The sequence below is a fragment of the Typopeltis vanoorti genome, chromosome 14 (assembly GCF_054136105.1).
Source record: "Typopeltis vanoorti isolate ZY-2024b chromosome 14, IOZ_Tvanoo_1.0, whole genome shotgun sequence".
In the NCBI taxonomy this organism is placed as follows: Eukaryota; Metazoa; Arthropoda; class Arachnida; order Uropygi; family Thelyphonidae; genus Typopeltis; species Typopeltis vanoorti.
In genome coordinates, this window is record NC_143562.1 from 5,375,754 (window position 1) to 5,401,808 (window position 26,055).

The 26,055-nt window shown below is 35.4% G+C and overlaps 1 protein-coding gene across 1 annotated transcript in view; it reads right to left on the minus strand.

The window, feature by feature from the left end:
* Positions 1–26,055, minus strand: part of LOC150099138 (tyrosine-protein phosphatase non-receptor type 13-like) — a 470,034-nt gene that overhangs the window by 111,947 nt on the left and 332,032 nt on the right. Inside the window, exon 23 of the mRNA XM_090403679.1 lies at positions 18,411–18,859. Within this exon, the coding sequence (XP_090259805.1) occupies positions 18,411–18,859 (449 nt within the window). The remainder of the gene's footprint in view (positions 1–18,410; positions 18,860–26,055) is intronic.

A 26,055-nucleotide genomic window follows, 5' to 3' on the forward strand; every position in this document is an offset into this window, starting at 1 on the left:
ATAAGTATTTTGGTATTATAATGTTTGTCAGAGTAGGAATCATCATTAATGATACCATTATATATTCATCAAATGTGATGATACTTTACAGCAGAAGTAACAGATCAAAATTAATTGAAGTGAGAAGGAAGAAACACATTACTACTATTAATACTAAATAAAAACAAAGTATTGTAATATTTGAATAACAATCTCATTAATATTATACTTTGTAAAACCTTCAGAGAACATTGAAAATAAATATTTTTAAGAATAACAGGATAAAAAAAATTATGACAAGTAGTAGTGGAATTATTGACACTCATAAAATGACACGTTTCATAATCACATTTTTGTATGGTAATATCACTTATTATCACTTAGCACATTTTCTAACTTTGCTGTTTAAAACATCCATGTTGAAACCAAAAGGGAAATGACTTAATAAATATTAATGGAAATACTAAATGCATTCGACTCCCACTATGGTAAATATCACTATAACAAACTACTAAAAAGTTCTGACCAAAGACACATAAGTATACTGCAATGCTAAAATAAATTTATTACAGCAAACTACCCACTATAACAAATTTTATTAAACTCCATCAAGCCAGAGATGTGTATTATTATTTCAGATAATTTTGCCAATAAAAACACAGTACAGTTATTATTATTATTATTAACACCTGACCTCCATGGAGTCAAAGGCTCATTCCAGAAGGTACACACTATTATGTAGAGAGCTCATCCAACTGTGTCTTAAACCCATTCAATGTGTCTCCATTCACAACACACTCAGGCAACGCATTCCACTTACCAACCACTCTCCATGCAAAGAACCTACTTCTCATTCCTCTGCTTGCACCCTCCTTATACAGTTTATAGGGATGGTCTCTTGTTCTACTCCCTCTCTCATTCTATTAAAAATTTCTTTCATGTTAACCAAGTAACAATCCTGATTATTATTTTATTTAAAATAATAAAATTCTAAATTATGCCTCAATCATATCTCCTTCCTAATTACAGTCCCTCAATCTTCACTTCACTCCGCATTCCAAAGACCACTCGCCACCTTTGCAAATCTTCTGTGGACCCTTTCTAATACATCTTGCTGAAAACCAGGTGACCAAATCTGTGCACAATAATCACATTAGGCCTGATCAAAGCCTTATACAATGGAACCATAACCATTTTATTTCAGTGCACCAAGGTCCTCCACATCATTGCCATTATCTGATGTGACAACTTCACAATGTGGAATGTAGCCTCTGAAATTCAAGTTCTTGTTCACCACCATTCCCAAATCTCTCATCTTCTCTACCTCCTTCCAAGTTTCCCACTTTCCTACTTTGCATCCCATCATTGCTTACCAAATTTCAAATCCTTACACTTTGCAACACATTAAACTGACAATTCCACTATCTGCCCATTCATACAAACAATTCAAGTCTTCCTGCAACACATGAACCTATCGTGATTTTACTTTGACGAAGATGAAACATCCTTATAAATTGTTCACTGGATATCTTAACTATGTCCTCTGCAGAAGTTACCATTCCACTATCTTCATCATCTTACCATAATCATTCTTCCTTCTACTTGCCACATATCTGAAAAACCCTCTAGGGTTTATCTTGGCCTGGTTTACTAATTTCTGCTTATACTGAAGTTTGATGTTACTTGACATCGAATTTTGCTGTTCTTACCCACTGAGTTATCTTCTTGGCCAGCTCTTTATACTCCTCATGCAATTGATTGCTACCATTATTCATCTTGTGCTGCTTCCACAATATCCTCTTCTTCCAAATTTCATTTTTTATCCCTTCATTCAGGATATCAATCATTTGACACCTACCTTATTCAACTTTTGACCTTTGGAATACATTCACATAATAATATTGATAAATATCTTTTGTTCAGTTCCCAAGCATCATTTATCTCCCTGCCATATACTCTTCATTCCATGTAATAGCTGTGTCCTAAGTTTCTCATCATCACCAGCCTTGTAATTCTACATATATCCTTTTCTCACAGATGTCGTCATATGGCTCACCACCACCCAGGTGATCACTTCATGGCCACTCTCACTAACTGGGAGGAAATGTGACACCCCACTCACAATCACTTCCTCCAATGAAATGATTAGGTCTAAGACTCTTGATCCTCACGTGCCCTCCCTTATGTACTGCTTAAGATAGTTATCTCTCAAAAAAACTCAAGAAATTAATTTTCCTTATACCCATATGAAGTCTCTTCATTCCAATCTATATTATCATAATTAAAATTGTCAATAATGATCACCTTTCCTTAGTATGCTAATCCAAGTTTTATACAGGGTGGCCCATTAGTTACATCCATTATGGTTTCCAAATGCATCTCTTGTAAAACTATTTCACAAGTAATTTTACATTGTTACATACAAGTTGTTGGCTCCTGATTATGTTAGTGAATTTAACTGTGGAGAGTTTTCTTCTGTCTTCTATGTGAACCCACACTCGTGTTGAGCTTTTAAATTATTTGCGGATGAGACTGCACCACTAATAATTTTTGCTGCTCTTGATTGTACTCTGTCAACTTTTTCTTTTGAGCCAGTAGAAGCTGGAGTCCAGTTTGATGAGGCATATTCCATAGTGGAATATGATATGAGTATCGTATATGTAGTTTTGAGTAACTTTGGTTTTGCATCCCACTTTGTTCCACAAAGCCTTTTGATGATATTAACCTTTTTAAGAGCTTTATTAGATATATTTGTAATAGGAGTTGTAAATCTCAGTTCAGTATCTAGGTTAGGACAAAGTATTTTGGAGATACTGTTTTTCTTATTTTGGTATTATATATTTTGATTTGAGGATTGGGAGACATAGCACATGGTAAAGCAAGTTTCTGCAGGTAGTGAAATATGGTCCAGTGTATATGTGTTAAGGTATTCAAAGGCGACTAGGCTATTGAATTGTGGTACGTTTCTTAAATAAAAACCCAAGTATGCAAAAAGATAAGGCCATAAACTTTTTATGCACTTAGTAACTTTACAGTGTGTAAATATTTTGTGGCCACATCTGGATTTTGTACTATAGGCAACTTTTTTTTGCCTAATTTTACCACTGCAAATAACTGGATTAAAATCAAAATTTGAAATGATCAATAAATTTTAACTGAGATCCTAAATAGCAAATTTCAATGAGTTCAAACAAATGATGAATGTGCTATCAATTTAAATCTTTCTTTCAAATTTTGCCAATAAAAATGATCTGACAACTCTAAAACTGAACTATGGACATATGCTAGTATGTCATAAAGCCCAAATTCCACTAAATTTTATCTAGAATAGAGTTATCAAAATATATAATGCTGACATGTTATGCACCTTATTGCTCCTGAAAATGATCCAAATAAAACAAAAAGTGAGGTGACTTGACAAAAATTCCATCCTGTCCAAGTTCAAAAAAATTTGCATGGAGATGAAAACAAATAAATCTAACAGGTATTTCTGCATTTTTGTGAAATACACGTTAAAAAAATGCAAATGAGTTCAATATATTATCTGAGAAATAACTGATAAAAACTTCTGGATGTTTATCATCAATTTTCTAGAGATAACTTAGGAATCTGATGTTTTTGTATTGCTGTATGATGGTGTATGTTACAGTGTAAATGAATATAAAGCTCTGCAATTGTTTTTAGTTTTGTAAATGAATGTGTGTAACTTGGAATAAAACGTAATTTATTTATCGCTTGATAATACTAATCTTAAATAAAAAAATTAAAGAAAAAAAAAACATATATACTTGACTTTATATTAAGGAAACTGTGAATTGGATGGGATAACATCATCAACTACCTAGTTTTATTTTTTTTTTCAAAAAAACAAACAACAACAAAAAAAAAAGAAAAGAAAAGAAGTCCATGGACATGTACATGATGGTTCCAAAACTTTTCTATCTTTTAAAGTAGTCTTCTTTTGGGACAGACTTCAGTTTTGGCATTACATTTTTATAAAATGAACTGATGGCTTCAGAAATTAGATTCTATTTCTGAATGAGAGAGATTAGATTCTCTTTCTAAAGTGAAATGGATTCTTGGAAATATACAGTTAAATCTTGGTAGGGACCTATAATTTTTCCACAGGCTAGCCAGACTGCAAATATCATGAACATAACACATTGTAAAATAGAATTTTGTAGTAATTAAATAAATGTAATAAATATTCTGTAAAATGCATAAAATAATTTCTGTTAAGTTGTCTGTAAAACAGAAAAGAGGGGATTAACAGAGTTTAGAACGATGACTAGATAAAAATATTTGCAATGTCTTGCAAACATAAAAATATCCACCCACGATAGAGACACACAAGCAGAGAGAGCCAAAGTGACGTCATCATGCTGGCAGGTAATCCTGGAAACTATAACATAGTATCAAAGGATTAGAGAATGATATAAAAGAGGACTTTTATATCATTCAAACCAGAGGAAGAGAGGGCACAAACTGGAGAAAAGGTTACAAACCACGACAAGAGTGAGAATAGCAAGGACACTCTAGAAATTAACTATATGGGTATTAGGCAGACCATGATTAAACCTTTAAAGAATTCAAGTTTGAAGAATGGAAGGTTCATCCCCAGAGAATTGAAGTAGAAGCAAAAAGAGTTTTTCTAGAAAATTAGAAAAACTTTTTTATAAAAAAGGGGGGACTTTGTTAGATCCTGAATGAAGGAATCTTGCTAAGAAATCATTCATTCAGGGTCTAACATACTAAACTACACAAACAAAGAGAAATACCTGCACATCAGCTGAAATTAAAGTGAAACTTCTTCACATATGTATAAAATTGCATTTTTTTTATGTACCATGTATTTTAATCTATTGTGATCATACCAAGGTCAAATTAGAGAATGTCTTAAAAGAGGAATTTGTTAATATTATTTAAGCCTCACTTTAGCTGTATAGAATGATTGTGAGTCACCAGATAGATATTAAGTAACAATTCATAGAAGGTATACAACTTCACGTATCCAGCGTAACGCTGGAGGCTGTAGCTTACGCGGAAAGTACGTCAACGTGAATTCCGTGAATACAAGAATATAACAGCAAAGGGGGAGAGCAAGGGATGAACCCAAAGGGAGAAAAGATATAGGTCATGTGCAAAGGGGACTCCGAAAAAAGAGGGCGTTCGAACGAAAAATATAAGGGAATGAGCGCCGTATCAGCTCTCTTGTCTTATTGTTTTTCCTGGTTCCTGGTTTGGAAGTTAGCCGATGGTTTGAGTAAGGGGGATGAAGCGTCAATGCCACGATGTCGGATGGTGAACTTTCCTGAGAATGTTGTAGGATTGCATGCAGAGCTGAAGGTGAAATTTCCAGCCCTATCAGAATCGAGCCCTCGCTGAAAGGTCACATCGAAAGGAATAGAGATGTTTCCTGAGATGCAAAGAATCGAGTCTGTGATCAGCAACAATTATGAAGATAGCATAGCCCCTACGCTGGCATAGGGACAACCAATAGACAATAGATAACCAGAAGTACACTGGTGCTGAAAGACGTCGGAAAAAGTTCGGTAAAGTAGAAGTACTCTATTTTGTGTTTAGAACTCCTTAGAAGAAGGAAAATTACTTGTGAATGTAAATTATGAACATTATTCTAAAGAACTTTGTGGACAGACTCTAATTAGATAGTCAGCCTCCTTTTGAGAATAAGAATTGTTTGGAAGAGGTCTTTTGTGTTGTATGTGAGTGATTTAACATAATGAGATTAGGATTGTGAACTCGTTTTTCTACAAGAGGGAAGAACATTTGATAACATTTAGGAGTGGTAACAACAGCTCACAAATTGACTACATTTTGACTAGAACAAAACATCTTAAGGTTGTGACAAATTGTAAAGTAATTCCAGCAGATCAAGTAGCACAACAACACCGACTGCTGTGCGCAGACTTTAAAATAAGATCGAAGATAAGAACTTCTGGATGCCATGGGATGAAGACAATTAAGTGGTTTCGCTTAAAAGAGGAGAGTATGAGGAATCGTTTTAGGGAGAGGTGTTAGAGAGGATTTCGGATGGACTGGAAAGTGTACAAGATTGGTGGAAATATAATTCAAAAGTAATCCTGAGCTGTGCAATCGAGGTGCTTGGTGAGACATCTGGAAAGATTAGAGAGCAGAAGGAGGGTTGGTGGGGGAATAATGATGTACAAGTGGCAGTGACAGCTAAGAGGAAGGCAAAGCAGAAGTGGGATGAGTCAAGAGTGGAAGAGGACAGAGAGGTGTACAAAGAGAGAAAGCAAGAAGCCAAGAGAGTTGTGGCACAGGCGAAGGCAATGGCATATCAAGATCTGTATGATCAATTAGAAACAAAGGAAGGACAGAGAAAAATTTACCAACTAGCGAAATGTAGAAATAAAGCAGCAAAGGACAGCTTACATGTGAGGCAGATCAAAGATGCTGAAGGAAGAGTATTATGGAGGGATGTGGACATAAGAAACAGATGGAAAATATACTTTGAGGGACTTTTGAATGAGGAAAATGCAAGGACTCACAGAGGAGATGGGCAGCCTTCTGAGGGGATGGTGCAGAACATCAGTAGAATGGAAGTGACGGAGGCCATGAAGAGGATGAGGAATGGAAAATCGGTGGGCCCAACAGAATTCCAGTGGAGGCATGGAAGGCAATGGGGGAAGAGGGAATTGACCTGTGGGACCTGTTCATGAAAGTTTGCCAACAGGAAAATATACCTGAGGAATGGAGAGAGAGTACTCTTGTTCCTATCTACAAGGGTAAAGGGGATGCACAAGATTGTAAAAATTACAGAGGAATAAAGTTGATGTCCCACACAATGACGATCTCTCCACCTCCTTCCTCAATCTACCATCAAGAAAGAGTTCTTGATGGTAGATTGAGGAAGGAGGTGGAGATTGCAAAGGAACAATTTGGCTTCATGCCTGGTAGATCAACAACAGATGCTATCTTTGGGTTACGACAGATGATGGAAAAATATCGAGAGAAACAAAGTGAGCTACATCTGGTATTTATTGATCTGGAGAAAGCATACGATAGAGTGCCAAGGCAAGAAGTCTGGAGGTGTCTGAGGGAGAAGAAGGTGCCGGAGAAATATGTCAGGTTGGTGCGGGAAATGTACAGAAATGTGAAGACAAGTGTTCGGACCTGTTTGGAACAGACAGAAAGTTTTCAAGTAACAGTTGGCTTGCATCAAGGGTCAGCATTAAGTCCGTTTCTGTTTAATATTGTAATGGAGGTGGTAACAGAGGAGGTGAGAGAAGATGCGCCTTGGACAATGTTGTATGCAGATGACATCTTGCTGTGTGTAGATTCAAGAGAAGAAGCGGGAACTAAACTGGAAAGATGGAGAAAAGTACTGGAAGAGAGAGGTTGAGACTGAGCAGAAGTAAGACAGAGTATGTGTTGAGCAGTGGGCGGTGGCGGCCAGGAGACAGATCTGGAACTGGAAGGAAATGTCATCAGGAAGGTGAGAGACTTTAGATACTTAGGTTCAACAGTAGAAGAAGATGGAGGAGCTGAGAAGGAAGTGGGATGCAGGATACAAGCGGGTTGGAGGAACTGGAGGGAGATGGCTGGAGTGTTATGCGATAAGAGGGTGCCGATCAATCTGAAAGGCAAAATTTATAGGACAGTAGTGAGGCCAGCTATGACATATGCTATAGAAACTGTGGCCCTGAGGAAAAATAACATCAGCAGGATGGAAGTAGCGGAGATGAAAATGCTTAGGTGGATGTGCGGTGTGACCAGAAAGGATCATCTGAGAAATGACTATGTCAGGGGAACAGTGAAAGTTACAAACTTAGGAGCGAAAATACAGGAGGCAAGGTTGAGATGGTTTGGTCATGTGATGAGGAGGGAGGACGAATATGTGGGAAGAAGGGTCATGCAGATGGATGTGCAAGGAAGGCGGAAGCGTGGGCGGCCAAAGAAGAGATGGAGGGAGCTGGTAGAAGAGGACTTGAAGATGAAGAACTTGGATGTGGTGACAGCCCAAGACAGGAAGGTGTGGAGGAGACTCATTACAAACAGTGACCCCACTTAAGTGGGAGAAGCTGCAGAAGAAGAAGAAGGATTGTAGATTTATAGTAACTGAATAACATTAAAATGTTTGTTATATTATCTTATGAATGGCTTGCAGAAAGGAATTTTAGCTTAACACCATATCATTTGCTATCTATCCCAATTATCTGAATAATATATGCACGTAAACACAAGAAAGATATTTAATTAACCAAATATTTACAGGAAACCAACATTCACAGGTCATTATATTCTTAAAGAATCAGCCCATCATCCTTGTCAAAAAACAGGAATCATAAAATGTCTAATCAGAAGAGCCAAAACTAATTGTTCTACGTCTAATATTCTACAGAAAGAACTTTCTACTATCCAACAATACATGAAACTCAATGGCTTTTCCGAAAAGAGTACTCAACATCTTCTCGATTCTTATAATCCACCACAAAACAACGAAGACTCGACACGTTGAGTTGCAATTCCTTACATCTCCGGGATTTCAGAATTTTGGACAAACTGGACGTTCTCTTGAAAAAAGAATCCAAGAACATCGATCCTCCATTCATCACAACAAACTTGAAAAATCTGGATTGGCTCAGCATGGGATTGAAACTAACCACAACTACTTTGGTCAAAAACTCGCCTCTTACATAGATCCCATTATAAATTTGAACGTTTATTCAAAGAAAGCGTAGAGGCCTTACTCCATCGTCCTAACCTGAATCGGAATGACTGTATATCTATATCAAAAATCTTGGAAAGTCTAATCAAGATAACTCATTAATTCATATTAATTTTATGTTATTTAATATTATTAATTAATATCTTTATTTCAATCATGTCTCTGCTTAAAAATATTCCCTTTAATACTTAGTGATATAACATCACGTGGCTTGTTCTATTTTTAAATGATCTATTGTTAGTATTCCACCTTGTATTTTATTTTTATTTTTTTTTTTAAACTGTTCTTGTAGCACCACTGAAGATGGTCTGCTATTTCCAGACCGAAATATTTGGTTAATTAAATATCTTTCTTGTGTTTACGTGCATATATTATTCAGTCTTTATGTCACAAGTATCCTTAAAACATCACATCCCAATTATCTGTCACTGTGTCTTACATGCTTTATAACATTGGATTTAAATTTAAAGTGTGTTGATCTTTTAACTCGAGTTTCCTTATTTAGTATTGAGATAAATTGAATGCCTGAATTTCTTTAGTGTATTTTGCTTTGATATTCCAGTAAACATGATTTATTTGCCTATACCTGACTCATGCCTGACTACAATTCCGAATATAAAAATAGAACCTCTTTTGGCGGGAAGGAATTAGAAAGTGCATATAATCATAGATTTAGGTCACGACTGCAGTCTGAATCTATACAGCTGTATTAAAGTAAAATATAGTATAAGAACGCCTCAGAATCTAGTATTGTCTCTCTGAGTAAGGATCTTTTCTGCTATAGGATACTGGCTGGCGCAGCATAATATACATTTGCCAGTTTCTGAAGAGGAAACAATCCTAGATGTAAATATATTAGGCCCGATATCTGAAGAAATAAAATAGCGATTGAAAGATAGAAAGGAAATATATAAAATAAGAAAAATAACAACATAACAACAGCACAGCCGACAGGATGCAATTAGGGCCCCTAAAATTTTAGGTTAATAGGGAATAATCACTATAAGTTGGTCTTGGCTTCGTAACAGGCAGTCAGGCAATTGTTGGAATAATAGAGAATGTGAAAAGGGGTAAATTATTAAGTTTGTAAGATGAATGCAGGTATGTCTTAACCATTGAACTCAGATTTAGATGAATGAATTCTTTAGGACAATAAATCCTCAACAGGTTTTTCCTCAGTTTTCGGGGGAAGAATCTGATGACATTCTGGAATTTTTGAGTACATAGAAGAACTAAGGAGAATTAGTAGATGGAGTGAGCGCCAACTGTTAATTCTGCTCCGTAGTAAGCTTATTGGGAAGGCAAAGACTTGCTTTTACTCCTTACCTGTCTTAAAAGAAACTTGAAATTACTATAAATTTAAAGAGGTCCTAATATCCCAGTTTTCTAAAGTAAGGAATGTGGGACCAAATTTATGGAAGCTTCAGAAGATGGTGCAAAAAGACAAAGAAAGTGTGTCAGACTACCACAACCGAGTCTTAGCTCTTGCCAATACATTAAGTGTCTCTGACAAAGACCGGCACCATCTTAATGGGGAGACATTTGTCCCGCAGCCTCAATTGGGTCTGTCAATATCATTAGAGAAGAGAAAAACAGCATTAGGGATCAGGACGCTAAGGTAGAACATCCAGAGACGAAAGAAAAGCAGAGGGCACAGAAAGGATGTGAAGAAAATAGACCTGAGACAGTCTACCAGGAAGGAATTAGAAAGTGCATATAATCATAGATTTAGGTCACGACTGCAGTCTGAATCTATACAGCTGTATTAAAGTAAAATATAGTGTAAGAATGCCTCAGAATCTAGTATTGTCTCCCTGAGTAAGGATCTTTTCTGCTATAGGATACTGGCTGGCGCAGCATAATATAAATTTGCCAGTTTCCGAAGAGGAAACAACCCTAGATGTAAGTATATTAGGCCTGTTATCTGAAGAAATAAAATAGCGATTGAAAGATAGAAAGGAAATATATAAAATAAGAAAAACAACGACATAACAATGTCTATTTAAACACTACAACAGTGTTTGGATGGTGAGAGAATTATTTAAGTCACTAAATAACTTACTCTTCTGTGAGAAACCAACTTGCAAAATCAGATTATAAGGTACCATTTCCTTTCTCTATGTTGGCATAGTTTCAAGATGTATGAGGGTGGTCTTAAAAAGTAAATGGTACCTTATAATCTGATTTTGCCATCCTGTGAGTTGGTTTCTCACAGAAGAGTAAGTTATTTAGTGACTTAAATAATTTACTCTTCTTTCACCATCCAAACACTGTTGTAGTGTTTAAATAGACATTTTGAAGAAAGCTGGGGAATAGAATTAAGTTCATCTTAATTATAAATTAATTAGAAATTAGAAATTCGTTTTTTCATTGTTAGGCCAAGAACTTTTCAGAGTTTCCAGATGTATGAGGGTGGTCTGAAAAGTTCTCAGCCTAACAATAAAAAAACGAATTTATAATTTCAAAATTATTTTTATTTTTCAACATAATCTCCCTTAAGACTAATACATTTATTCCAGCGATGCTCCAGCACCATTATCCTGTCCCTATAGTGGTTTTCAGTAAAATCTGCAATCACCTCTTGTTTCGACGAAAAATGCTGACCAGCGAGGAAGAGTTTTAGTTTGGGGAACAGATAGAAGTCAGAGAGAGAGAGCCAAATCTTGGGAATATGGTGGATGTTCCAACAATTCATAGTGTAGATCCCATAATTTTCCCATTCCCAAAACACCTTTGTGAGCAGGTGCATTGGTCCTGATGAAAGATGATTTTTTTCTTCTGCAAACCGGGTCTTTTCTCACGAATTTTTTCGTCTAGTCTGGTTACAAGATGGGAATAAAATTCCCCGGTTATAGTTTTACCCTTTTCAAGATAATTAACAAACAAAATGCCTTTAGCTTCCCAAAACACCAATGTCATGACCTTTCCTGCTGATGGAACTGCCTTTATCTTCTTTGGCACCGAACAACAAGCTTCTGTCCATTCTTGTTGACTGCTGTTTGGTTTCTGGCGTGTAACGGTGAATCCAAATCTCATCCATAGTAATAAATCGATGCACAAAATCAGCTTTATTCTTGTTAAAATGCTCCAAGAATTGTTCTGAGATTTTCATGCGAGTGCGTTTTTGATCTGCTGTGAGCAAGCGTGGTACCCATCTTGTGCAAAGCTTTTTCATTTGCAATTCTTCATGCAAAATATATCCTTATATGTTCTTTTGAAATGCTTATAGTCTCAGCAATTTCACGCACTTTGTCTCACCGGTCACCCAATACCATATCATGCACCCGATCGATGATTTCTGGTGTTGTTACACTTTTTGGACTTCCTTCACGTGGATCATCTTCAAGGCTGGTACGGCCACATTTAAATTCAGCAGCCCATTTCTTAATTGCTGAAAATGAAGGAGAAGAGTGTTCATACACTTTTATGAACTTCGAATGAATTTCTTTAGGCATTAAACCTTCTTTTACAAAGAATTTTATAACTGCACGATACTCAATTTTATCCATTTCAAGGGATACAGACAACACCTTTGCTTCAGACAGCTGTATAAAACAAACTACAGTAAAACCCCTTTTTTACACTTTCCAGGGAACTGATTGAAAAAAGTGTAAATAGCAGGAAATGTAAAAAACATTAAAAAAAGCTAAAAAATGACTTACTGCTAGTATGTGACTATATACTAGTTTACAAAATTTAATAACTGAAAATAAATGAATTTACAATTACATTTATCTATTTAAAAGTTCTATTTAATTGTTGATTGTTTTTGCTTTTTCTGCACTAAGTTCCACCTGCCTCTCCAGTGTATAAGGCATTAAATGTCCCATAATCTCCTGATGCACTTGCAATATATCACCTCAAAACAGAGATAGCTTCCATTGCTTCTTTACTAGTAGAGACTTCTTCTTCACCAAGGCAGTTGGAAACGATGTCTTCTACACTTGGTACCATTGATGTGATCACATCAACATAGTCTTGAAATGAAGAAGACTCATTCATTACATACCAGTTGTTGGGCTCTGACACATCTTCTTCTTCTTCCTCCTCCTGTAGTTGTTCCTCCTCTTCCACAAACATAACTCCTGCCTTCTGGAAACAGCTGGATATGATTTCAGGAGTAACGGCATGCCAATCCACATGTCGCCGAATTGCCATCTTTTCATACATTTTCATGTACATTTTCACAGAAAATGTACCAAAATACATTTTCTGTCTTTTTTCTCCATGTTACTAACATGGATCATCCACCACCACAACTTGAAAGCAACTTGTTGCCACCTGAGAAAAAATTGCAAATCATGGGAAATAACGTCCACATCAAGTTGTTAATGATGGGAAAACAATATATCATAAGAATAGGCCTTAAGAAGGGACCAATGGAAAATGATGTAAATGGCAGGAAAACGTAAGTTGCGGGAACGTAAAAACGGGGTTTTACTGTACTTGATAGAATAACTTGCAATTTCACATGGATGCTGAAGACAGATGTACCAACTTAGAAAAAAAGAACTCATGCTGATAGTGTTGCTATCTCTGGTCAAGGCTGAGAACTTTTCAGACCATTGTATAATGCAATTTCTAAGAAAAATCAATATTACAACTGCTTTTAAACCTGTCCACACCCTACAGAATTTTCTACATTTGCCAAAAAAAAAAGAAAAAAAAAAGAGTTCCTTTTGTAAAGCACTTGGGATACAGATGATTTCATGTAACTTGCCACAGCTAACACAGGACATACTGGAAGAAGTTTTGAAATTCACAATCACTGAGGTGACAAAAAATACAAAGGAAAGATAAAAGTGGTCTCACTGAAATAAAATAGTATATGTAGGCCTGGTAGGCTGAGTGGTTAGTGCATCTGCTCTCCAACCAACAGGCTGTGGGTTCAAATCCTGTTGTGGACATGGATGTTTATGATTGTCTTTAGGCAAGAGATGAATTTCATCACCTGGTGTAAGACCACCTCACTTACTGAAGAGGCTTGCAAAAGTTGCATGTTTGGTCTCTAGAGCAGAGTTTCTGGCCTATGTAAGAAAATTAGTAAAATATAAAAAAATATAAAATCAATAGAAATTGGGGAAGAGGAATCCTTAGCCCACCCGTGGTACATGTGTATACTATAGGTTTACAAATAAACCTTTCGTGTGCATCAGCCACATAAAAATTCACATGGCATCTTAAACAGGAACCAGGGCTTGATATTTCATGACATTTGAAAGCCTTTTATATGTTTATGTAACCTATAAGCCACCATTATGTCAATAACCACATAAAGATCTTTATGGTGCTTTATGCTTGATATATCAAATGACATGTATGACTTACCTGTTATTATTTATGTTATACATTTCAGAACAATTTTGTTAGAAGTATTCAGATTTTTTTTGTATTCTTTAGTACATTTATCTTTCCGATCCTGATGTAGCTATTAATTACCAGACAGTGAAACATGGAGAAGTTCAGTTTATTTTCTTTTATATTTAGAATAAATCTTAGGCCTACTTAGGATATCTAATGAGAAACCATAAATATAACATTCTGCAGGTAATACTAGAAGGTAAAATCAATGCAAAAACCTGGAAGAAAAAAAATTTCATGGCTAGACAACATAAAAAACTGGACTAAACTGAATACAGAGCTCTTAATCAGAGTCACTAAAGACAGAAATAAATTTGCAAAGGTGGTTGCTGAACTCTGTTAGGAAACAGACTTAAAGGTAAAGAATAAATCTACAAATAAATCCTGTTATTGTCGTTTCAGGAATCTGTGTCATAATCATTGGAGAAAATGCTATTCGTAAAAACTATTCCTAAGAATAAGAGGATGAGAATTTGATTCAATTAAGTTTAATCATGTATGCTGCTCTACAGAACTGTGTATTGGTTGTTGACCAGCAGCAGCTATTTATGCTTTCACATTAAAGGAAAGTTGACGAATGGTGGTGGCCAGTTCAGTGGAGCAGCAAGCACAAAAATATCTACAGAAAAAGTACTATTATTATGGGCAACTCCAAGGAATCCTTAGACTCACCAAGGGAGGTCCTAAACATCATCAGTATGTATGTATCATACAGTATCTATCATACTTTGCTTTAAACTCATTCACAGTCATGGCACCCCACAACAGACTCTGGCAACCTATTCCACTCATTCACTACTCTCCAAGCAAAAAAACCTAGTTCTAACACACCTGCTAACTACACCCTTACTCAGTTTCCGTGGATGGCCCCTAGTTCTCAAACCACCAGACCTGTTCTGAAAAATTTCCTCTGAATTAATCATGTAAAAACACCTTCAGTAATTTGTATATCTCAATCATACCCTTTTCTACCTATCAACCAGTTTCTGTAATCCATAAATCTTCAACCTATTCTTGTAAGGTTTATTCCATAGACCTGCTACTGTTTTGGTCACTCGCCTCTGGATCCTCTCCACTTCCTCATCACCAAAAATCCCTGGCACCCAGATCTGCATGCAGCAGTCAAGATGGGTCTTCTCAAGACTTGATAAAGAGGAACAATAACCTGCTTGTGTCTGCTCGTCAAAGTATTCTTCAGTAATCGAGTGATCTGATGAGCTGCTTTAGCCACTTCTTCTATGTGCCCTCTAAACTTTAACTCCCTATCCACTAACACTCCCAAGTCTTTGGCTTCATCAGTTTCCTAGAGCAGAGCTCCACCAATGTAGTATATAATTGGTAATCTTTTCATCCCAAAATGCATAACCTTACACTTTGCCAGATTAAATTGACATCCATTCTCCTTTGTCCAGTCTGTCAATCCATCCAAATCATCCTGTTAAATTTTGACATCATCTGTATTAACCATTGCTCTACCAACTTTTCATCATCAACAAACAACTGAACAGTTCCACTCAGATCCTTTCCTATATTGTTAATGAACAAATTAAACAGCAGTGGTCCAAGAACAGAATCCTGCAGCATGCCACTAGTCACAGGCCTTTTTTTAAACTCTACTCCTGAATAAACTACTCTATATCTCTCCATCAACCACCTTTCTATCCATCTCACCAATTCTATATATCCATCCCCATGTGCTACAGTTTACTGAGAATTCCATGTTGCATCCTGTCAAAGACCTTTGCAAATTCCAACAGTATCAATGTAAATCCATATCCTTTATTTAACTCAGCTGTCCACTGTATTATAAAATGTGAGCAAGTTACTGAGACATGACCTACCCTTCACAAAATTATGCTGCCCTCCCATACACTTTCCCATTTTCACTTATTTGCTCTTGACCAACTTCTCCAATACTTTGACAACTCCTGATATGCTGATCAGTCAGTAATTTGCTACATCAGTCTTGGAGCCTCCTTTATGCAATGGAACTACTTACTCCCTCTTTCCACCTCCTTGGGACTAACCCAGAATCAAGACTTAGATTAAACAATATGTTTAATCTAAGTCTTGATTCACCTCAGTTCCTGTATAAGCCTTTGGCTCTCTCTCTCTTCCCTGCAATATACCATCACCTGGATGATTACTCTTGCAAAGTGCTCACTTAGTAATTCTACTATTCGAGTGCTTCAGTTACCTCTCTACCATTGGCATTATGCAGAAACAAAGCATCTATGAAAGAAGAATTGAAGGGAATTTGTGAGAGCAGTTAATCTATAAGCAGATTGCCTTCTTTCACAAAACAGCACAAAAACATTACTTTATGCCATTTATGCAAACACTAACAGTGTTCGGATGGAAAGAGTTGACTGCAGTTTTCCATCAACATTCTCATCCCCCCCCCCCATTCCCTCAAATCTATTAGGTCTCTAATCTGCATAATTCTTACTTTTCCATCTTCTTCTATTTTCTAATTTATATCTTTTTTTTTTTTTTATATATCTCTGGGTTCTTTTCCTGCCATTTCATCTACCATTATTTTGTAATTTTCAATTCTCATTCACTTTAAGTGACTATATCATCTTAAAATATTCTTTATATTAATTATGCCAAGTTTTTTCTGAGATCTTTATTTTTAATATAGTTTTGCCAATGATGCCACCTATTTGCTCTCAAATTTTACCTAAATTTAGAGAGCGAATTGTATGTAAAATTGTATATCTGCTGTCTCTTTAGAGATAACAGATATACAAGAATTTGATCAACTGCTTTATTTTTAACCCAACTTTTGGGGCACATAGGTTTGAAGTCTTGTATGACAGTAGATTTATTTATTTCGTATGATGATACAATGGTTGTGAGCCCCTTTTATGGGGAGGTATGACACCATCTCAAACCTCCGTAATTTTATCCAGGCTCAGGACTGGCATAGCTGATGAATCAGGCCTATGGCTGGGGCTTAAGTATTCCTGACTGTAATCCATGTGTGTTCATGGGGCCGGTTTGTCTGTTTTGGGGGGGGGGGGGCTCTGAACGAACCCCCTACATCTGTATGAGACCGACTAACTCGCCTTCATCGAAAGAGACCAGATAAAGGTTCCTCACATCACGGGCGGAAACAGGTCTTCCAACCAAAGGGCTTCATCTATACCGACTGAGCTACAGAGGCTCTTATAACAGTAGAGATAATGCACAATCCATCCTTAAACCTGATTTAATATTAAACTATCTTCTTGTACATCCTTCAGTTATAACTGCTGATGTGCAACTTAAGTAGAAACTGTATATTCATAATGTAAAAGGCCCTAATTAAGAAGTATTAATTAGGGCCTTTTATATATTAGGGCCATGCTAAATAAACTATTTAGCATGTTTAATAGTTTATTACTAAATGCAAGTGCTAAATACTTTTTTAGGATCAAGAAAACTTTAACAAAATATGATACTGTAATGATTTCTCAACTACCTGTCTCAAAGCTAAAATCTGATTAAAAAAAAAAAAAAAAAAAACCTGAACTTCACTTTTCAATTCTATCTCGATTATCTTAGTCTCTTCAAGTATATTTGCATCATCCTTTCTAAAAATTCAATAAAGAAATTCCTCTACAATTCTGATATACAGATTTACATCTCTTTTTATAACAGGTACAAGATGCTGCGGTCATTTGGGATTTAATATGAATTACACAATGCAGATACGGTAAAACTTTTATATCTTGTTTAAGCATTTCAGTTATTTTACATTTCAGATTTTTCTATCTATATGATGAAATGCTACTACACTGCACCTGGATATTTTCTATTATGGCTCTATGGCTACTATCATTTACTAATTTTTCAAAGTAATTAATCTGGATATCTTCAGTCTTCATATTACCTTCATGATCCTTTAATTCATTTTTATGGTAATTTTTTTCTTATTTCTTAACTTTTTTTTAATAGCATCCAAAATATGGCTTTTGTTAAGCCATATTTGAAATGTAACTTTTTAGATTTGTTTTCCTATATGGTTTTCTTGTAACATTCATCGTCATTATGCTCAAAACTAGATAGTGATCACCTCTTCTTTCAAATTCCTATTCCTGCTAACCATAATGTTATAATATGTAATGATACGTAATAAATAATACTTTGTTTGTTTTGTGTTTGTTCTCTTCATATGAATTTGTGCATATTTTTATGTTATAGGTGTAATTAATGGTAAGTTAATGGCCTGAGCAGAAATTATAGAGGTCCTTACATTATTATCGGCGTGCTTTTGTGAATAGATGTGATATTAGTAATTTTGATTCATTAAACATAAAAACTATTTAACCAAATAAACTGATTACTAGAGGGGAAAAAATTACAGCTTACTTACATGAAGATTCAGTCCCAAAGTACCACGCTGTTTTTCCAAAACAACATGGATGACTTCTCCCTGCAAAGTGATACTTGAATCCTCCATCTCTTCTAAGATGGAAGGCTGCCTATTATTTTCATTTGTCCAACTTTCAATGGTATTAGTATCTTCACTGATTGCTTCTGATTTATCAATTAACATTTTCTCATTTTCCATAACTGTATTCAGATTGTAATTATCTGACTTCAAGGCATTAGTAAATTTATTCTCTACCTTCTGATGCAACACACTTTCTGATGTAGGCTTCAGGCTGGACTCCAAGCAATGCATTTTTTTATTTGAAAATGTATCCTTGTCATAATCTAAATTATTTCCAGATTGAACTGATAAACTGTTATGAATGTGTGAATTATTTATTTTGTTCACCCATTTTTTCCGTGGCTTTGGAACAGGATGACTGCACAATTCTGAAAAAAAAATAAAAAATAAAATAAAATAAAATAAATAAATAGAAATGTAGTAGTGTTATTTTTTATATTTTTTAAATATAATATTATATACATATATATAATTTAAATAATACATATTTTAAAGAATATAGATGTTCTCAACACAGCCATTTGAAGGGACAAAGGCTCTATGGCGAACATCATGTTGGATATATTTTTGCAGTCTCTTGACTAACACTTTATGATAAAGTCGAAGAACAGGAGAAACTGTAATAGGCCTGTAATCCACAGCACTACTAGCGATATCCTTCTTTGGGATAAATATAGTTCTTGAGTTCCGTAAATAAAGCAGAATAACTTTAGTTGATAGGAAAATGTTCAGAAAAAATAATAACAAGACACTCCTTTTCTTTACATCCATTAATCTCAGTTTTATCAGTGTTATTACAAATAGCATTCTTATTTCATTTTATTATACTTATTTACAGGGCCGCACAAACCTGAGGGTGCAAAGGGTGCACTGCACCCGGGTGGCAACATTGACTTTAACACAACAATAACTAATATATTATTAATAACCCTTACAGATGTCAGACGGGCGACGATAAAAGTATGCACCCAGGTGGCAAATACCCTTGACATGCTCCTGCTTATTTACAGCAGTAGCTGCTTTAAGTATAACAAAATAGAAAGTTAGACATGACTACTAATGGAAAGGTGAAGCATAAACACAGCCTTCTTGTCAAATGTCAACTTTCTTGTAGTGTGGCATGGTAGATGACATTTGTCTAGTGAATCACCACCACCTTGGAGGCCTGAAATGACTGACATCTTGATCTCTAGGGGAGGGGATTCCAGTTTCTATCCCCATCTTCTCCATGCAGTTGAATGATACCCTTTAAGCATATGTCAAACCTATGCATCAGGAAGCATTCCAACCAAATGGTGTATAATTCTGCAGCTGCATAATCTACTAAATCACATCTGGAGGGGAATCCAAGTAAGTATGTGGGGGACATTATTGAGGTGACAATAATGCAAAGAGATTTTATGCTGTCTATATGAGTGGCACATCAAAAAGTGTATTTCTTCTTACTGCACATCCCAGTTTTCTTTCAACCAACAACCACAATGAACCATGAACAGAAAAAAATAACATGGGATTAAAAAGTATGTTTTCAAAAAATAAATGCAAAAAAAAAAAAAAAAAAAAAGCAAAAAATGTTCATCTCATCTCATCCACTTGATAATGGGTTGAGTCCACTAAGAAGAAAGGTTCTCCACTTATCGCGATCTTTAGCCATCTCGCTCATGACTCTATAGCAGGGTAGATGGAATGTTCTTTCAGCAACTTTATTCAAGTACTTCTTGGTCTGCCTCTAGGTCTTTTTCTTCCTATATATCCATTCAGAGCTAAATATGGGAGTCTATGAGGGGCCATTCTCTGAATATAACCAAACCATCTCAGTTGATGCTTAATGATTGTGTCTATTATATTATCTGGGAAGTTTAAATCTGTTCTGACTTGATCATTTTGTTCCATCCAGTGGGTGTTATTAATTTTTCTGAGGCATTTCATTTCAAATGCTTGAAGTTTCTTGATTGGTTGTTGAGTTAATCTCCAAACTTCTGAAGCATAAGTAGCCGTTGGGATAATAATTGTTTTATATAATTTTAATTTTAGACTCATTGGGATTTTTTTATTTTTCCATCTTTTGTTTAGTTTATTCATGTTGGTCCAACCTAGGTTTAGCCTGTGTTTTACTGTTTCCATATTGTTGAGGTTACTAGATATAAGATTGCCAAGATAAACATATTTATTAACTTGTTCCAGCATATGATTTTCGAGATTTATAGAAATATTTTCTTCTTCTGTACCTATCTTCATTATTTTTGTTTTATGATGATTTATTTTCATACCATAAGTTTTACAAGAGTCATTTAAAATATTAACAGTTTTTTCTAGCTGTGGTTTAAAATCTGCTAAAATAATGATATCATCTGCGTATTTTATGTGATTAATGTTGGTACCATTGATTTTTACACCTGGTTCATCAGCTATGGTTTTACAGACCTTCTAGGAAGATGATAAAGAGTTGAGGTGAGAGAGGGCATCCCTGCATTACACATTTCTCGACTCTGAAATCCTCGGTTTTAATGTTGTTCATTTTAACAAAAGCTTTGGTGTCTCCATAATATAATTTGTAATAAATGTTAAAATATCTGAATCCACTTTTATGTTTTTTAGGATAGTGATCAATATGTTTCTATTAACTGAATCAAAGGCTTGCTTAAAATCTATAAAACAACAGTATATGGGCAGGTTGTATTCCCAATATTTTTCTACTATATTATTAATGGTGAAGATATGGTCTATGGTGGATCTATGTGGCCTGAATCCTGCTTGGTTTTCCTCTATGATGTTTTCTGTAAGCACCTGTGTTCTCTTTTGTATAATTCGAATGAATAGTTTATAACTATGGCTTAAGAGTGTTATGGGTCTATAATTTTCACATATTCTTTTGTCTCCTTTTTTGTGAATTGGTATAATAATTTCTGTTTTCCAGTCAGTTGGGATTACTCCAGTATAAAGAATTTGATTAAATAAATTCATTAAGAAATTAATAGCTTCATTGCCACCATATTTCCAAAGTTCTATAGATATTTCATCTTTACCCATAGCTTTTGAAAGTTTCATTTGGTTTATTGCATTTATAATTTCTGCTGGAGTTATGGGTGGTGCCTTTTCATATATCATCTTTTCTGTTATACTTTCCTCCTCCTGTTCTTTTTGAAATAATGTTTGATAGTAGTCCTTCCAAATTATTTTAATATTTTGTATTGACCCAGTTTCTAGATTGTTTTTATCTTTCATTGTTAATGGTTTATCTTTATAGATCTTAGTTAATTCTTTGATAATTTTGTATACCGTTTTATTATCATTTCTTTTATTAGCTTCTTCGCACAGTTCTGCTTTTTCCTCCAACCAGTTATTTCTGGCAGATGTGCACATTTTATCAATTTTGTTTTTAAGATTCTTATAATGTTATTTATTTTCTTCTGTATTTTTTATATTTAATATATGCTTTGCTGTTCTTTTTTCTTCTAAAGTATTTAGAATTTCAGGGGTTATCCATTCATGATTTGGTCTTGATGTTGTACCAAGTATGTTTCTTGCAGTACTTGTAACAATTTTTTTTTACCTTGATTCGATGTATTTTCTACTGTCATAGGAAAATTTTCTGAACTCATTTCCTATTAGTGTCTGATAGTTATCTTGCATAGATTTCTCTTTCAGTTTTGACAGGTCCACTTTGTTGATAGGAGCTCGTGATTTACAATACTTGAATTTTAGTTTAATTTTTGCTGCAAACAGTTCATGGTCAGTGTCAAAGACTGGAGTTTTTAAAGTTCTAACATTCTGCACTGATGATTTCCAATTGTGTTTGATTAGAATGTAATCAATAAAGTTCTTTATTGTACCATCTGGTGAGGTCCATGTATATTTGTGGGAAGGTCTATGGAAAAAAAGGGTATTACAGATAAATAGATTGTTTGCTTTACAAAATTCTAATATTCTTTCTCCTCTTTCATTTCTGTTATCAACTCCGAACCTGCCCATCACATCCTCCATGCCTGGGGTAAACTTCCCAATTTTGGCATTAAAATCACCCATCACTATTAATATATCTTTCTTATTGGTCTTGTCCATTAGATCTTGCAACTTATCATAGAAGGTATCGATTTCTTCATCTTCATGTGACTGGTCAGGGGCGTAGATTTGAATTATTGTAAAGTGAACATTTTTTTCTTTACCTTTTAATCTAATAGTGATCATTCTTGGGCCATGTGATTCTATGGTCATGACTGCAAAAAATGTTATCCCGAAGTTATTTCCATATAAACTTCACCAACATTTGGCATAAACACAAGTGATGTACATCTCTACTTAAAGATATCCAGATCTCATGCTTATTTTTAAGTATCAGATCTGAATCTTTCTGATTGAACCTCAATAACAAGCATACATCTAAACCTGCCCAAAACTACATTCTATACAAAAGTGGCACTTGGGCCTTTGGGTTTGAATTGGGTTTAATGGTTCAAGGACAAACTGTGCCAATACATATCACAGCAGTACACAAGGTAATAAATGCATACTAAACACATAAAAACAATAGCAAAAACAGGTATAAAAATCGGTGTATAAGAAGCATTGATATTTATGCAGACTATGTACATATTGTGTGAATCAGGAGTTAAAAACTCATATACACTAAGTTATTAATAAAACTAATATACACAATATGCACATAGTCTGCATAAGTGATAAATATCAATACTCTGTAAATATTTAAAAATGAATAAAAAACACTTGATGAATCTAGTAAAATCTGCCTGAGTGCATAGTGCTCAGACAGATTATGAATATGACTAAAATAGTGACTATGCTCATTGATGAAATGAAGGCAGCAGATTAAAATGTGAACGATGTTAGTCCAATATCACAGAACTCACATAAAGACATGTCATCACCCTCAATAGGATGAAGTGTTCAAGAACAACTTCTTTTTTATGGTTCCTGTGTAGACTGGACTGCCACAACTTAATTTCAGGCATAATCTGATAGAGTTTGTTGTTGGTCTCTCAATTCCAAGATGATTGTCACTGGGATAAAAGTTTCTGTCCAATGATATGCCTGTCTGCAGTGTTAAGGGATAGGCAGCTGGTAAAAGTTTGAGAAATGAGCTGACCTAGCTGCAACATCTGCAGCCTCATTTCCCTTAATCTCAATATGGCTTGGGATCCAACAGAAGCACATGTCTAAATGTAGCTTCCATAACTGAGAGAGGATATATTGGATACAAGAGAACCTCAGATGTTTCTACAGCCCCCCCCCCCCCAGTGTCTGTAGGGAGCTTTGCAAATCTTATGTAGTACAAGGCAAGCTCTATAGCATATAGCTCGGCAATGAAATTGTTACATTCTAGCGAGTGTCACATTTTTAGCACATATGATGTCATCTGGGAAAATAGCAGAAGATCCCACTAGAGCCTATGATTTTGAACTAGTTGTGTAGACAGGCAAAAGATCAGATATTTTATTCTATATACTTGCAAAAGCTATTGGTAGTTAAAGAGGGGTGGAATATTTAGGTAACCTGCAGGGGGGAAAAACTGCACGGTGGTATGTATAAATGCCACAGCAGCAGTAGTATATTTGATAGCATCTGTGCAACATTGTCTACCCTAATATCTAAGAGTGCTTTTATTCACAAACCAATAGGTTGTATAGCAGTCTGATATGTGTTGTATAGATTCTATTATGGGCAAAAAATAGTTGGTCATATGGAGATGATCTTGCAAGAATTTTATTTTAATAGCATGTAGTAGAGGGTGGTTCATTTGCCTCAATGTATAGACTAGGGATCAGAGAAGTTTGAAATGTTCCAGTTGCAATTCTTATGTGGACAGGGTCCAACCAGTGTAAGGTACTCTCTCTCTGACAGAAGCATAGACTTGGGACCCATAGTTTTGGTCTAATCAGTGTATATGGTAAAATTACAGAAAAGAACATTTGTCAGCATCCCAAAAGATAAAACATTGCAAAGAATGTTCACTTCTTTAAGGCACTTATCTCACAAGTGGCATGTGTGAGGGAGGAAGCTGAGTTTCTTGTCAAATATGAGTCCCAAGAACTTTACTAATTGTGCAATTGGGATTAAAGTTTATTCTACTCTGAGTGGATTGAGATGGACCATGTCTGTGACAAAAATGCACATGCAAACTGTCTTCTGCTGGAAAAATTTGAACATATTTGCAAGCACTCATTTTGAAAGATGGTCAATGGTTTACTGCCACTGTCTTTTTATGCTCTTATATTACATAAATGACAGAAGATGGTAAAGTCATCTACATAGAGGGCATTGCATACAGTTGGAGGAAGTTTTTTGTTATTCAGTTAACCTTGATATTTCAAACTGAACCTTGGGGTAATCCCATCTCTTTAGTGTATAGTCAGAAGAGAGTGGTTCCCACTCAGACTTGGGAAATTCAGTTGGATAAAAAGTTCTTGATAAAGAGAGGGAATTCCTCTGAGACCAAAGTTGTGTAGATCTTTCAATACTCCAAATCTCAAGCATTATGCTTTTTCCATATGAAAGAAAAACTAATGTCAAGTGCTAGCGTTTCAGGAAAGCATCTCGAATAGATGTTTCTGATCAGACTAGATAATCAGTCTTTTTTTTTTTTTTTTTTTTTATGGTGCAAAGACATCAAAGGTCATACTGCACCAGGACACAGGTCACAGCAGCATATATGATAATTGGTTCGTGGGACAATCACAAACGTCCATGTCCTTGGCAGTATTCGAACCTGCAACCTCTTGGCTTGAGAGCAGATAGGCTAACCACTCAGCCAACTAGGCTAGCAATCAGTTGTTGAATGATATTTGTGGAAACCACCAATTTGTGTTCTGGTAAGAAAAAAAAAAAACCATAAAAGGTGAGAGTTGGATTTTTTTCCAGAATCATGCACAAGCTGCCAGTCAGAGCAATTGGTTGATAGTTTGTTGGAAATTTCGAATCATTTTTTGGCTTAGAAAGACAATAATGATTGCATTTTTCCAGCTATCCAGAAAAACATTCTCACAGAAAATTCTGTTCGACAGGTACAGTAGCTGTGTACAACAGAATGTGTTCTGTTGTCTTCAATTTTTCTGATAATAAACTTTTCTGTTTAAGCCAGGAACTCCAGGAGATAAAAAGATTTCTGCCAAAACATAGAAACATCTTATCTGGACATGATGTTATGTCGGGTAGACATAGGTTTTGTTTTTCTTGTATTCAAGAAGAGATAATTGTTGTTGATCATATAGTATCTATTTAAATCCACCTTGAAAAGTAAAGGAGATGCTAACTGCAACATGAAATCAATGTCATCCTGAGAGATATCTACAAAAAAATGAGTAAGGTCAGATGGCAACCACATCTACATTTATTAAGGGACTTGACTGAAGGAGATATGGTTGTCCATGAGGAAGGTAACTCCTCCTAGGGCAGGTCTATTCCCTACTACTTCAATGGGTAGGTCCAGCCCTTGGCCTGTCCATATGAACAGCAGCTACATTTCATAATTCCAGATTGTCACTATGCTTCAGGCATGTTCCCTGCAGGCAAAAGCATATTGGTTTATACTTCTGCAAGAATGTCTTAA